At 31.8% G+C, this 16,534-nt stretch overlaps 1 protein-coding gene across 2 annotated transcripts in view; it reads right to left on the bottom strand.

Moving 5' to 3' along the window:
• The window catches only part of LOC134715646 (LIM domain-binding protein 2-like), a 40,340-nt gene that overhangs the window by 18,942 nt on the left and 4,864 nt on the right, over positions 1 to 16,534 (bottom strand). For both annotated transcript variants that reach the window (XM_063577974.1, XM_063577975.1), the window contains exons 3-7: positions 12,838 to 12,913; positions 7,254 to 7,356; positions 5,464 to 5,636; positions 4,813 to 4,935; positions 4,204 to 4,281 (exon numbers count right to left, since the gene is read on the bottom strand). In XM_063577974.1, coding sequence (XP_063434044.1) covers positions 4,204 to 4,281; positions 4,813 to 4,935; positions 5,464 to 5,636; positions 7,254 to 7,356; positions 12,838 to 12,913 — 553 coding nt within the window. The remainder of the gene's footprint in view (positions 1 to 4,203; positions 4,282 to 4,812; positions 4,936 to 5,463; positions 5,637 to 7,253; positions 7,357 to 12,837; positions 12,914 to 16,534) is intronic.

Below are 16,534 nucleotides of genomic sequence, written 5' to 3'. Positions count from 1 at the left end.
AGTTGTATGTGCTTTGTGCCAATTTGATGAGTCCAGCCTTATATAACTGTATTTTACATTTTTCTTCTTCTGTTAAACTGTTACCAGGGTCGTAGCTAGACAAATTTGTTGTGTACGCAATGCTGGAGAAAGAAGTCATACGGTCGAGGTATGGGGGCGGCTAAAGATCCCCAGAAGCTCTGGGGTAAATGGTTCAAAATCCTGTATTCTCGCAATTTCCGAGGAATTAAAATGACCTCACAGAAATCTTACTTTCAGCAAGCCTGACACCCGCTCTGGGAGAGGCCCCGACCAGGAGAACCTAGGCACCAGGACAGTTCAGTAGAAACAAGTCAACTTTGAAAATAAATAATTAGAGAAAAAACAAAGAAAACCGTACTGTTGCAGCTTAACAATGTGTTTTTTACTTTTTATGTGTAGTGGGTTAAAATGGCTTGATTAGGCAGTGATCGGGAAGGACGTGTGCCCTGCGCCTATAGCGCATATTCACCAGAAATGGCGCATAGAGTGACAAATGTAAGCGCCCACGTGGCGCACGATATTTTTCACATCGTTTCGAAACGTTTAGATATCGTCAAATAGATTTCCGATCGTGTTCCGTGCCACATGTGTGTGGAAACAACTGTAAAATGTTCCTCCAATCATTGGAGCACCTATATATTTTTAGGACGTCTCGGGTGTTTTCCTATGGTAATAGAACCATGCGGTTTAACGTCTCGGGTGTTTTCCTATGGTTATAATAGAACCATGCGGTTTAACTGATAACCCAAAAAACGCAATTAACCATCATTCATGATATAATTTTTTATAAACAACTTTACATTTGTGAAATTTGGCTATTACAGACGAGATTTAACTCTAATATATAATCTTTTGATTTAGTTAAGCTTGCTATTATTTCGATTGAAAACCCCTGAAGCCATTTTATGAATATAGTTTTTGTCTCCATTATAGGCGCTTAAATGTCCTTGTCATTTTTTGGTCTTTGGCTCGTTTTGACATTTTGTAAACATGACTTCAGCGAATTATTATTTTGTTCTATCAATTAATGGTACTCTCTACTGTTATTCTTGGCATCTTGATGAAGCAATAATAATAATACAAGAAGTGCACAGGACGTTCCTGAAATGTCCTCTAATACGGAACGTCTGGAATGAGTATGGTATCGACGAAGACCCAAATTTAATGTTAAAAAAAACATGAACATGAAAACAAGTCAACAGTAACAGTTTAAACATTGTAAATAAAGGTTTATCTTTAATATTGTCCTTTTTGGAAGAAGTTATTGTATATTCATTGAAATTACAGAATCACAGGAACAATATTATTTAAAATCATAATTTTTAGGTAAATTTGTACCAACACCTCTTTTCCAAAACATGGGAAAATAATGATACTTTTTATTTTTTTACAGAAGTCAATTCAAATGGCCCACTCATTTGACAACATGGCCCATTATTTTTTTAAATGGCCCATTGAATTTATTTTTGAGGGGCCCTGGGCCCATAGTGAAAAAAACCTTCCAGATCACTGATTAGGTATATTTTATTTGTAATCTTATCATGTTGAACCCACTTTACGTTGAAAACAAATTGATATCCAAGCCAACACTATGCAACTTAAATGGTATTTTTTTTTATTGAAAAATACATACTTGTAATAAAATTCGAATCGCATATCTTTATTTTTTATTTTATGAGTGAACGAGCAGTGTTTTTCAGCTTTTTTTCTCTCAAAGGTTAATTCTGAAAAATCAATGCCAATTTCCTTTCTTTTTTCTACTACAGATGTCAACCAGATGCTCCGCAGGAGGTAGCTTTATACGACCGCAGAGGTTGAACCCTGAACGGTTGGGGCAAGTATGGACACAACATTCAAGCTGGATTCCGCTCTAAATTTGGATTGTGATTAAATAGTTGACACAGCATAGGTTTCTGACACAGAATGAATATATTCAAATGAACTTAAAATTTTTGTTTTCTCTTAGAGCAATTCACTATGCTGTTGAATATTAATCCTCTCAAAAAAATGTTTGAAGAAATTTTCTTTTTATTTATGAAATTTCAAATGAGAAAAATTGAACCCAATTTTTTAATCACATCCCCCTTTCCCTTATTCCAAAACTAATTTCAATTAAAATATTCTAATGGAGTTTGCAACAATTACTACTCATTTAAATACATCATAAAATATTAAGATGTAAAAAAAACTGCTTGTAATCACTGAATGGTAAAGATTATTTAAATTTATCAGTTGGTAGTAAAAAGTGAATATACATTGTATATTGTATATAACAAAGATTTAAGTTGATTCTGGACAAAGAAAGATAACTCCAATTAAAAAAAATTCTTGCAGATATTTCTTGCTTACTATACTGGACAAAGAAAGATAACTCTTAATTAAAAAAAAAATTGCCATTTCACAATATTGTGAAATTAGATATTTCTTGCCATTGCACAATACTGTGCAATTGATAAGACTTGCAATTGCACAATACTTAATATAATAATTTTAGATCCTGATTTGGACCAACTTGAAAACTGGGCCCATAATCAAAAATCTATTCAGCATATCAAAGAGGCCCAAGAATTTAATTTTTGTTAAAATCAAACTTAGTTTAATTTTGGACCCTTTGCACTTTAATTTAGACCAATTTTAAAACTGGACCAAAAATTAAGAATCTACATACACAGTTAGATTTGGCATATCAAAGAACCCCAATTTTTCAATTTTTGATGAAATCAAACAATGTTTAATTTTGGACCTCGATTTGGGCCAACTTGAAAACTGGGCCAATAATGAAAAATCTAAGTACATTTTTAGATTCAGCATTTCAAAGAACCCCAAGGTTTCAATTTTTGTTAAAATCAAACTAAGTTTTATTTTGGACCCTTTGGACCTTAATGTAGACCAATTTGAAAATGGGACTAAAAATTAAGAATCTACATACACAGTTAGATTCGGCATATTAAAGAACCCCAATTATTCAATTTTGATGAAATCAAACAAAGTTTAATTTTGGACCCTTTGGGCCCCTTTTTCCTTAACTGTTGGGACCAAAACTCCCAAAATCAATACCAACCTTCCTTTTATAGTCATAAACCTTGTGTTTAAATTTCATAGATTTCTATTTACTTATACTAACGCTATGGTGCGAAAACCAAAAAAATGCTTATTTGGGTCCCTTTTTGGCCCCTAATTCCTAAACTGTTGGGACCGAAACTCCCAAAATCAATACCAACCTTCCTTTTGTGGTCATAAACCTTGTGTTAAAATTTCAAAGATTTCTATTCACTTTTACTAAAGTTAGAGTGCGAAAACTAAAAGTATTCGGACGACGACGACAACGCCAACGTGATAGCAATATACGACGAAAATTTTTTCAAAATTTGCGGTCGTATAAAAAGAGAAGTCACTTCTCCCTATAATTCTGAAGTAGTGTGAGCCCTGATAATGTAAATAGGATCACAATATGGCGGCCGATTTTGTTATTTTCGTATCAAAAATGAGGGCAGTCAATGACAAATACTTCTGAATTTTCTGTTTATTTCACGGAAAACAAGTAAAACAATGTCTTCAACGAGTTTACTATGGTTTTCAACTTTCTGTCATTACGTTTCCTCCATAAAACTATGGTAAACATTGCAAGTTGTGCCCAAGTTGTTCATGTTGTTGTATGCACATTTCTTCCAAGATAATTGCCGACTGGCCGATTCTATTTAAATGAATTAATGACCCATCCAATAAACGGTTTACCTATAACAACAGATTATGACACCAGTTGTAACCGTTGATTAGCTTGGGGTCATAAACAAAGTCATAAACTTTTCCCCAGGTAAAATTTAGTAATTAGCGTATCATATCAATACGAACAAATTAATATACAATCAATCTCTGGAAACTGTAAAAAGGGCACAGGGCGGCACTTGGGAAAGGGCGGGCACCACACCCTCTGAAAACGGCCTAGCTGGAACACTGATAATTATCCAGTTGTTAATAGATCTTCCACATTTTGATTTTTGTGACCCTTGACCTGAGATTTAACAACATTTGACCTTATGATGTGATACAACAGTCACTTCTGATTTGTGGCATTGGAAATTTATGTTTGTGTTTTCAAAAGTGCGATATAAAAGTCAATATTCTGATACAGACAAATTCATTCACTTCATATAAAGACATTCAAACTTTAATGTTACTTACCCGTAAGAAGTTGAGTGTGTAGTTAGTTAGTCCCTGTCGTGTTATATTTTTTGATAACTGTTCAACCATTGAAGGATCCTGGAAAGAAAATAAATTACATAAAAAGACTCAAATTAGTGATAACCATATGATTTTTGAGTGCCCTTTTAATTTCTTATCATATATCTTTGTATATTTCTGGCTACGGGTATGCACACCAACATGGATAACAGTGTCACACAGTTTAATAACACCTACATAGTTATGACACTATGCTGGGTAGCAATATTTATCTACTGTAAATTCAGAAATTATTGTGATGTTTTTATCATTGCGAAAAATGCTACAGGGTTATTATCGCAATAATTAAAACTCGCATTTTGAAATTTTTTATATGAATCAAACAGGATTCTTCTGAATATCGCAAAAAATAAAATCACATTATAGTCTAAAATGACAAAATCGCAATAATAAATGCACGCAATAATTTCTGAAATAACAGTATATTGCTGACATTTGAAATATATTCTAATACAAAACATTGCCATGGCATTACTTGGGATGAGATCTTGGTGTTCAGTTCTTATTAAGTATATTATTATGACAGGAGATAGAATGTGCTTTCATTACCTGCATTGCTATAACACTCCGTGGGATAAGCTCTCTGTGTTGGCGAACTTGAAAATGCCATGATCTAATTCTCATCAAATCGTCAAATGTAAATTCTAATATCAATCTGCCTTCTGTTACAACCTACAGAACATAAAGAATATATATCAACATCCTAGTAAATGTATATAATATTTAAATATCTTAAACTATAGACTCAAAATAGTATAATATTTTCTCATATTGTCTGATTAATTTTTTTTTTTTTAAATAGATAGCTTGCATTTGGATGATTGACCTGGAAATCATTTTACTTATGCAGGGCTTTTCTTTATTTTACTCTTTCAGATGAGCAACAATGGGCCATATTTGTTTATCAATTTAATCCTTTAATAGAAAATTATTAAACTACATTCCCTAATGTTGTAATGAACATTAAGTTAAGAATCGGCAACAAAAGGGAGAGCATTCTCAGCATAGAAGACTGCAGAACTGCTGACATGATTTTTTCTAATAATTTTATAAGAATGTTTGTATGATTAAAATGAAGAACTAAATCAATATTCATTAAAAGCTGATGTGTTATTATGTTTAATTTTGTGTATGAGAAAACTCAAGAGGGTGATGGATGTTTTTAAGCGACAATGGCCTTGACCTGAGAAGGTCACTTACCTTAGTAAACATAGGTTTGCCATGATGTGTTACCATGGTAGCATGGTCACAGTCTAAGGTGATTGATGTATTATGAAATGATTCTTTAGTATGCTTCAATATGTAGTAGAGATCTGTAACTCCTCCCTCAAATATACTTCTGAAATACCGAGGTATCAATGTTCTTCCAATAGCTGTAATAGAAATATCACAATTATTATACATAGCCTTAATCAAATATAATCTAGATATACCAGGGGTCAATTACACAAAATACTTGCTACATTGACTAACTGTGAGTATACTGAATTGTTCATGATTTACTATGAATCTTGATCGTAAGTTTTCTTTGTTAAACTGACTCCATTGTTTTACATTGACATATCCGGGCCTTTAATAGCTGACTATGTGTATGGGCTTTGCTAATTGTTTGAAGCCGTTCGGTAACCTATAGTTGTTACTTTCTGTGTCATTTTGGTCGCTTGTAGAGAGTTTTCTCATTGGCAATCAAACCAAATCTTCTTTTTTTATATCCAGATAATTACGCTTTCCTATGAGTCATGCTCCAGTTATTTAAACATAACTTATGTATAAATAACTTGAAAATGATAGTGCGAGTGGGGCATCCGAGTACTATGGAAAAATTCTTAAGAAGGTAAAGAACACTTGCTGTACATGTTAGAGACAGAGTTTTCATTTACTCAGCAGTAGAAAGCCTAACAATGAGAATTGGTATTTAATTGAAAGTCATTAAACCGTGACCAGCTGAGAGCAGAACCCCGAAACAGTCATCAAACTGAGAAGTACTGATAGTAATGCAACTTTAAAGAAAATATCATTGACCTTTCACAACTTCAAGTATATCCTATCCAACTGACTTAAACAGAAAATTTGATGGTCTCCACCATAAAAGCAACACCTTTGTCTAGCCAAATAAATGATCAGACAACAAGAATGTGTCCAAAGTACACGAATGCCCAATTCGCACTATCATCTTCCATGTTCAATGGACCATGAAATTGGATAAAAAATATAATAAGGCATTAAAATTAGAAAGATAATATCATAAGGAACATGTGTACTAAGTTTCAAGTTGATTGGACTTCAACTTCATCAAAAACTACCTTGACCAAAAACTTTAACCTGAAACATACACTTTCATTTTCTATGTTCAGTGGACCGTGAAATTGGGGTCAAAAGTTTAATTTGGTTTAAAAATTAGAAAGATCATATCATAAGGAACATGTGTACTAAGTTTCAAGTTGATTGGACTTCAACTTCATCAAAAACTACCTTGACCAAAAACTTTAACCTGAAGCGGGACAGATGGACGAACGGACGGACAGACAGACGGACGGACGAACGGACGCACAGACCAGAAAACATAATGCCCCTCTACTATCATAGGTGAGGCATAAAAACCGAGGCTGATCAGATATAATGTTCATCAGAATCACTGATATAACCAAAGACTAAAATCTGTATGGAGTTCAGAAAATTCATTGGGTACACTTCTACAGCTGAACACCATTCCTGCAAGAACTGTCCTATTTCCATATTCAGTGAACCTTAAGTTCTTGGTCGACCCCCTATTTCAACATATACATGTATATATATACAATTTTGAAACAGTTTACTTAATACTAAACAAAGTTGCATATCAATGTAACCACACACAATTCTAGTCCTAATAAACTTTAACCTAAGACATGCATGTATGCATTAGTGTTTTTTTCAATTATCATAGGACAGGTCTAATATTCTTTTTTATGTTTACATATTTATACAACCCAAACAGAGATCATACTAACTGTAACGTTTAGGTCCATCTTCTAAATAAAATGACAGAGTCATGCTGGCGTCATCTTCAAAGAATTCTGTGGCAAACGATTCCCACCATAAGATATCACTCTCCTGAAAAATATAAGAAAATTATAATCAAAACTAATTATTTCAGTGGCATGCCATCATGACAATCAAATCACCAGTGACATAAAAATGTTTATCACCATACATATCAATACATAGTGTCTTTTTGTTGTTAGGATGTACAAGTACCCAGCCACGGCCACTCAGTGTTTTTGTTAGATGTATTTCTATTTAAATTTGTATCCATCTGATGATTAAGTCTTTTTCAACTGATTTTTTTAATTTTTTTTTTTTATGTTGAACTGTTACACACTGGCCCTGGTTAGGGGAGGGTTGGGATCCTGCTAATTATGTTAAACCATGCCACATTCTGTATGTTGATACCTGTCTTTTGTCTTTTATTTAGTGGTTGTTCACAGTTGTTTGTTGCTGTGTTACCATAATAATTGTTTTTCATTTTTTTTTGTACATTACTTATAATTAGGACACTAGTTTTCTCGTACATGTTTAATGCAAAATATAATTTAACAGCTGCTACAGGATTGAAATAGAAATTTAAATGATAAGTTCATGAAGGTAGCGACAGAGTGTCTTGCTTAAAATCCATTTAAATGAAATCACTTTAGGCCAAAAAATAAACATGATAATTTTACAGGAAAATGTGTCACATAATTGATGTCCCCAGTCCTCAATGGTCCAATTGCAGAATGAAGGTCTTTGAACGAAGTTAATGAAAATAATTTTGTAAAACACACAATCTCAGAACACATTAAGGTTGTTTCTATTTATAAATTTTCTTTCTTTTTAGCACTTGATACATGGGTCAGAAATAGAAGGGTGTTGTACATATGGTATGATATGCATAACAATAGGATAGACACATATAAAGTAAACTTAATGACAAACAACTGGGTCAAGTTTTGTTTTATATCTGATGTGTAGGAAAAATATAAGTTAACAGGAAATAACTAGTTATACATATTCAATTAGCATTTAGTAGTTCTAACTATTTTTTAGTCAAATTTATCTTTGTAACTTAAAGTTACTTATGAAGGCAGCAAAATTTAATCAATCAAAATGTTGCATACTTTAGGTAGAAAAGCATAGATCCTTTCAAATTCTTTAACAATAAATTATGAGAATTTGAAATAGCAAGGTCAATGAAGGTAATAATTGGTAGACATTTCCATAAATAAAAAGAAAGAATGTCAAATAAAATCTACCATCCTATACTACAGATTATGAATTTTCATATTAAATGTATGACATTTTATAAATTTGAAGAAAACCTAGGATTCTCTAAATAAGCATTTTTTATAATCTCAAGTCAAATAGTGTAAACTTTGGTCTCAACTTTTACAGTGCCCCTACAGAGCCTCAGTAAATAATACACTGTATATGGTATCAAGTTACCTTGATCAAATTTAATGTATTTCCTTCAGCATCTTGTCTTATATAATTAATTGTACACAACACCTTAAAACAAAACAACTTCTTTGTTGTTATATAGATAGTGAATATATATGTATATAATATCCCTATAGTGGATAAAACAATTGTAGATACTCAGGTGTATTACATAATACTGTATTACTAAGCTTCAAAGTTGCCAGAGATTATCTTCAAAGGAGATTGGGATTTACATCCTGTAAATTATACCTCAGATATGAACAAAAAGTATGTACAAAATGTATGTATATGAGGCAGCTACCAAACAACACATCATTTTAACATAGAGGCCAAACTCGGACAATTAAATCTCTAGATCAATAAAGTGAGATGTGACGAATAAGTCAATGAGACAGCACCTCCACACTTCCCATCAACCCTTATTTCAAACAAGTATCACTATATCGATTATATGATGGGGGAAATAAGTTAATGCTCGACACTAACTCTTAAAACACTACAAACCCATACATATGGCCGGCCATCTTTAATCTATCTCATTTAAGGCAGGATATTTATGCTTAAAGAAAACCTAAACTATGCTTAAAAAATATCCATCAGTACCCTTACTGTTGGACATTTATAATAAGTCTTCAAGGGTACCATTAAGGATGTACCCAACACCTTCACTAAAATTAATTTGGCTTGTTTAATTTTTATAAAATTTTGACAAAGTATTTACTTTGAACCTTTGACAAAAATGTAAAAATAAAAAAAAAATTTGAACCAATCATTTTATCAGAAAAATTACACTGGTTATATAGCAGTTTGACACAAACTAATTTTGATCATTGAGAAGCTTTAAATTCCCTTCACAAAGCAATGTAATTAAAACCTTTAGATGATTTTACAGAGTTATCTCCCTTTAGTGTTAGGTACCACCTTAACCTGATAGTCTGTGATTTTGCAAATGTTCTAGTCTGATTTAAATGATACATTTTAGTCATAATTCTCATTAAATGAAATATGTAACTCCCTTGGTCAATATTAGCCGTAGATATATTTGGCTGTTCTGTTCAGGTCATTCTGATTTTATGCTCTCAAAGCATGATTATACCTGATGCAAGTTATTACTGACATACCATTTCCTTTTGCACAATTGTCTCCATTTAAAAAAGGCAGGAAAATCACTGACAACTGTTGAAATATGTTTCATGTGCATTGCAAGCAAATTCATAATTTATTTTCTTTGGCAAAGACATATTCCTTTAAAGTTAAATCAAATTATTAAGATGGTTAGATCTGTAACTTTTTTTATTTAAGATTTTTTTTGTTTTTTGTGGATGTGTTTTGAGTCAATTTAGAGCAAAGCATGTGGTATATGGACACTTGTCTTTGAAATGTTTTGGTATGAACTATGATCCATCTCATTAAAGTATACACAATTCCTTTAACTCAAATCAGAAATCAATTGCATAAAGCCAGATCGAATTGTTTTTTTCCTCAAAAAAAATATTACAAAGATCCTTCATTAATTCCTTTTTTATGTCCAGTCTGGTTTGATTTAAATTATGCAGTAATTTAGGCAAGGTGAGATGTTTAATATTACTGACTCACTCTTGCATGGTTTAAAATATCATCTTTTTGAAATAAATAAATGAAACACGTAAACATTTCAGTCACTTAATTACGCATGAAATGGAAGGCTAGATAACTCAAACGTTGTTGATTTTCAGTGAAACTATTTCATTCATAGAAATAACATTTATATCAGTAAAACATAGCTTTCTGAAGAAACAAGAATCTGTTTCTATGTTCAGTGGACCGTGAAAATCTGTAATTTGGCATTAAAATTAGAAAGATCATATCATAGGGAACATGTGATTGAACTTCAACTTCATCAAAAACTATCTCCACCAAAAACTTTAACCTGAAGCGGGACAGATGGAAGAACGGACTAACGGACGCACAGGACAGAAAACATAATGCCCTTAAATGGGGCATAAAAAAACAGGCTCAAACATAAACCTTTATTAGCCAAATCTGGTTCTAAGAATAATTGCTATGAAAAAAAACCCATATAAGCATTGTTAACCTGTCCTAGTAACAGCACCCTAATTAACTAGTTTCACAAACTAGTTACCAATTTACCTTAAAAAAGGAAATTGTTTAAAAGCATTTAAGCACATAAATTTAAAAGCCAATTAAAAAACGATGACAAATTTTTGTTGCTTGTCATAATAAATCATATAATGTGCTGAAACAAGCAGAGAAGGTAATAATTATAATGTAACATAACAGGAAACATGGCCTGGTTTCCTGTTGTTATCTGGTAACCTTTCATCATACTTCACATAACTTTATTTTATTTAAAAATATGTTAAGTTCATTTCTCTAAACGCAAATACACAATACACTTATGTATAGCATGTTGAACATTGAATGCAAATACTATATCTAAAATTTTGAAAAAGGGCTTATTAATACAAATGATAGTTCAAAATCTGTTATCAAAATCAAATTCCTACTACAACTGTACTAAATTTAGTCAAAAGTACAGAAAGCAAAACAAGAAATAGTCCCTTCAAAGCTATCAATAGTCCTTAATGACATCAAGTCATGGAACCATATATATACACATCAGTAAGTAGTTCACAACAACTATCAGGACCTTATCTCCGAGCAAAAATCCACTATATAAACTAGTGCGGGGGTTTCTCACTGCATTGAAGACCTATTGGTGGCCTTCGCCTGTTGTCTGCTTTATGGTCGGGTAACCCGGTTGTTGTCTCTTTGACAAATTCCTCATTTCCAATCTCAATCTAACTACATGTATAATTGTCAGCATCTCATTTTGTGGTTATAAGTCAAATAAAACTAACAGGACCTCATTAGCAGTAAATAGTCCTTTTTATAAATAACAGGTCCTCGTTTTTCAGTAAAGAGTCTACTAGAGGCACTACATCAGTTGACAGGACATTGGTTTACTTAATTAAATAGCTCCTTTCTATATGTATGTTGGCCTTTGTTTTTGAAGCACTTCAGTGTTTGTGTTTTTCCTTTGTTTTCCTCTTACTGTAGATGTGTTTCCACCGGTTTTAGTTTGTACCCCAGATTTATTTTACTCTGAATCCATTTATGACTTTTGAACAGCAGTATACTACGTATACTGTTGCCTTTATTTACTAGCAAAAAATCAGCTACAGCACTTGACAAGATGTTATTTACAGTATAACGTATCTACATATTTGATAGGACCTTATAATAAAGTGCAGTAAATAGTCAATTATTACAAACATGACCTTTTCTGGGAGCAAATAGTCCATTTTAAAATTGGTCATCCTTTGTGTATATAACTGAAAGACCTCAGTAAATAATATTGCAGGCATCTGCTGGGTCTCAATTGTTTCTTTAAAATTTTTCATGAGAGAATTTTTATTATTCAACAAACACAAAATTGGGTTTTAGTTTAAACATATTTTATTTGTTAAAGTACAAATTGGATAAGACATAAGTCAAACAGACTTATGAAGTCTTCTCCATTTAACATTTATAACAATATAATACAAAAATATATGTATGAGCATGCATGTAAAGAATGGTATATCTAATTTAGTAAATATATATATAAATATGGATCAAAAGACGGAAAATTGAAGATTGAAGAAAAAGAAAACAATAATAATACAGAAAAAATAAATAAAAATAAAAAATATATAAATGAATAAATTATTTTGAAAACAGAAAAAACAAAACAAAAAAAACCAAACAAATAATAAAAAAAAAAACCAACCCAAATTAAAAAAAATAAAAGGACAAACAAAAAGGGAGAAGAAATCTTACTTAGATGATGATGTGTGTGCGATTATGGTTTGCTACCTAGACAAAATTGGGTTCATCATATATACAAGTCACGCTTAAATCGTATCTTCACAGAAAGCACAGGAAGGGTGGCAGACCAATATGATCATAATTGCAATGCAATGCCTAAAAAAAACCAGAATCCCACATTTGGTTTGAATTTAAGAAAATCATAATCACTTATTAAGCAATTCAAACAAAGGATCTCTTTATGAGACCCTTCTCCTTAATATTTTACTGAAAGGGATCAAGTTACTAGAAGTAAATCCATCTTACCTCACTTCGTTGTTGTAGCCTTTTGTTCAGCTCATGGATCCTATAGTCTGGCTGTCCCATGTACGGAGTATGTCTCCTGTATAACATAGAAAATGGTGACAAATAGAAAGGATCATAGTTTAAACAATTCATTGTATGTACATCGTCAAAAAAAACCACTTTCCCACGTAAATATCAATTATCTGTAGTATCTTCCTCTCACATGTGTGTAGTATAATTTAATCAGGACACCAGGTGCCCCACTATAAAACAATAAGTGTTGTTAGGGGGTGTCCATAGGAAATTGTCCTACTTTATCTAGCTCAGGACCTAAATCATCTTACATTTCCTTAGAGGCACAACATGGGGACAATAGAATTATGACTAAGTTTGTTATCATTTGATAAATAATCTTAATATGGGTAATTTTACAATGATTTTCCCTGTTATATTATCAGGTATACATGACCCTTTTTTTTGTAATGTTAACAGTTAATTAAATAATGCTTCAAATTAACACTTCTTGTGTTTATAATTCATGATTTTTTGAAGATTGTTCTGTTAGAAATAAATTAAGCTGATGTTATGGTAAAAACATAAGGTAGTCATGACATTATGATAATACAATACAATACAATACAATACAATACAAAAGAATATATTTTTTTTTCAAACCAAAAGTCCTGTGATCATGTTGGGTATAACTTCCTGTTTTTGTATATAAGGGATTCCTGGGATTTTAGGCTAAATTAGGGACCAGAGTGGGATCCTAAGATCCAGGTACATAGCCGGAGAAAAAGTGTTGATAATTTTAGTAATAAATGACACTTGTGTACAATTTAATTAAAATTTTGGTTTTACAAATTAATAGCTAACTTTCAGTAAAAGCTGGGGCCTTGGATTATGAATTGAAATCTGAAAACAAATTAGTCTTTATCTCATGTCTGTGTAATGGCCATGAATAAAACATGACCTGTAAATTCTTTATATATGTATATATAGAAATCCTGACAAGGTATGCAGAATTTTGTTTTATAAAGCTTTACTTTCAACTTGTTAGTTCTTCAATGGTACATTACACAAGGCCACATGTTTATTCTTTAAAACTGTATTCCAACATTTAGTCCCCTTGATGTAAGTCATGGTTAATTTACAGACAGTTTTCTATTTGAAAATAAAAGTACTCTAATCAAGTGTTAACAATATCATTGAAAGAAGCTCCACAGGAGGTTCTTCTATTCAGGACATATATTGCGACATGGTCATTGAAATTAATATTTTATAAATAAATAGAAATACATGAATGATAAAAATATGAAACAGTGGCTTATCCTGATATTTTCATAAGTGGGGCACACTGACTGCCTGAGAGGGGGCCTACTGCAGTCATGCTTCAATGATTCCCTATATAATTAACAATTTTTATCCCCAGTAAAAGGGGAGGGGAGGACCCCCCTGGTCCCTCAAAATCTGCCTCTGAAGATAAGATTTAAGCAAAATGTAGGAAAATTCTATAAGAGTTAACATAAACAACAATGACTTTAGAAAAACTTTTAAAACAGTGAAAATGTACATGGTAATGCTAGGAAACATGTACTTGTTGCAATATGATATAAATAGTACAGCAGTTACTTTGGAAAATGTTTCTATGACTGACACACCTAAATATTAATACTATAATTGAATGTGCAATTACAAACCAAAATTAAATGGGAAATTCATAAAACAAGGAGATGTACAAGTGTAGGGCTAACTAAGAAATCAAACTTAGAAGGGTCCAAGTAATATTTTAATACATAATGTAACATTATGTTTTGTCACATTTTTAAACACACTTAAATTATATACTGAGGAAAATGGTAGGTACATTTGTACTACTAAAGGTCATTTGATCGTGATCACATTAGGAGTTAATACATGTAGTCTTGACCATGTTAAAATATAGGACCACAATTTATTACTTTTATAACATTTGTACATATTTGTCTTTCAAATATTTAGTATAAATATATATGTCAATGTGTTTTATAATAACATTAGCTTCAGGTTGAGGTATAAAGGGTTTACATGTGTGTCACCACCCTGACCCTTTTAAAGACCATTCACTTACCCTCCTCCATAGAGAATCTCTCTCTAAAACTTTAATCTGAATTTATTTTATTATTTCAATCCTTTTTAAATGGAGATTTATACAAAGGAAATTACATACAATTATGAAAGTAGAGAATGGAAATAGGGAATGCGTCAAAGAGACAACAACCTGACTTAAGAGCAGATAACATCCCAAGGCCACCAACGAGTCTTCAATGCAGGGACAAAATCCTGTACACAGAGTTGGTATTCAGCTAGCCCATTACACAATGTTACAATGCTATATATACTAGTTCAAAAAAAATTGACGGCAAACCTAAATTCAAAACATATGAATGAACCAAAATTGCAACCACACATGTACAAGACTAACAAAGGCTAGAGGTTTCTGATTTTGGACAGGCATGCATGCCAAGTAAAACCCAAACTGGCCATGACTTGTTGTAAAACATAGACTTCAGCTTTTTGTGATAGCTTTATAAAGAGTTCCAATGTCCATTTTATTCGTTAAAACTTTCAAATACATTTTGTACCATAGAGAAATGAAGGCTTAAGATGGAGAGTTGTCTCATTGGCACTCACATCACATCTTCCCATATCTATTAGGAGAAATTACATCTTCAATTTTCAATGTAATTTATTTATCCAAAGTGACATTTATATAAAATTCTTTTAATTTTTCTTATGGTATATCCCTCACTGATTTTTGGAACTTTGCTTATAGAAACATTTCATTATAATTTGTCAAGAACTGTATACAGGAGCACAAACAAGATCTGCTGGACAGCATTTCCAAGTTGCAGGGGCTACTAATAAAGGTAACCTAATGTATAATGGAAGGTAACTAATTAAACCATTCTATAATGTGAAGAAAACACAGTGAGTAAGTCCCAATATGATATTTTGATAGTTTTTTTTTGTACAACCATCCTATATCAGATTAGCCTCTCTTGATTTTTGCTAACATCGATAATCCATTAATACCATCAAGTTCTCTCAGTAACAAAATAAAAGATTGGTAAAATACCATTGTATCAGGATTAGGAACTTTTGTAAAACAATTTGGTTAAAATACATACTAGAGTTAATTCTGAAATTATTAATTGCAATTCATCTGAAGTTGACCGAATTTTAATTTTATACAAAACTATTGGTACAGGTAGTAATTCAAAACTTTTATCTTTAAGTTACTGGAATATCCATGGTTTTTATAAAAATTTAAGTTTTAAAATATGTGATCTTTACATTTGCATTCAGATTTGATTAAATAATCTGTTAATGTTATAAAAACTATACAATGGGAGATAACTCTAAATTCTCATAAAACAAAAATTTTACAAGTTAAGGTCATTTTCTTGTTTAATCCTTTAAAAACCGAACACATTACGAGGGGTCATAAGAGTTCTAAGTTGTAAATGAATTGGTGAAGAATTTGGGATCTGATAAACAATGAAATGTGATGACCAAATATCAAGAAAGTGTTCATAATATGCAAATGGGGCATCCATGTACCATGTATGATATATGGTACAGGGATGCCCCATTTGCACTATCATTTTCTATGTTCAGTGGACTGTGAAATTGGGGTAAAAACTCTAATTTGGCATTTAAATTAGTAAGACCATAT

This window comes from Mytilus trossulus, chromosome 4, assembly GCF_036588685.1.
Source record: "Mytilus trossulus isolate FHL-02 chromosome 4, PNRI_Mtr1.1.1.hap1, whole genome shotgun sequence".
Taxonomy (NCBI): domain Eukaryota; kingdom Metazoa; phylum Mollusca; class Bivalvia; order Mytilida; family Mytilidae; genus Mytilus; species Mytilus trossulus.
This window is presented reverse-complemented; position numbering and strand designations above follow the sequence as displayed.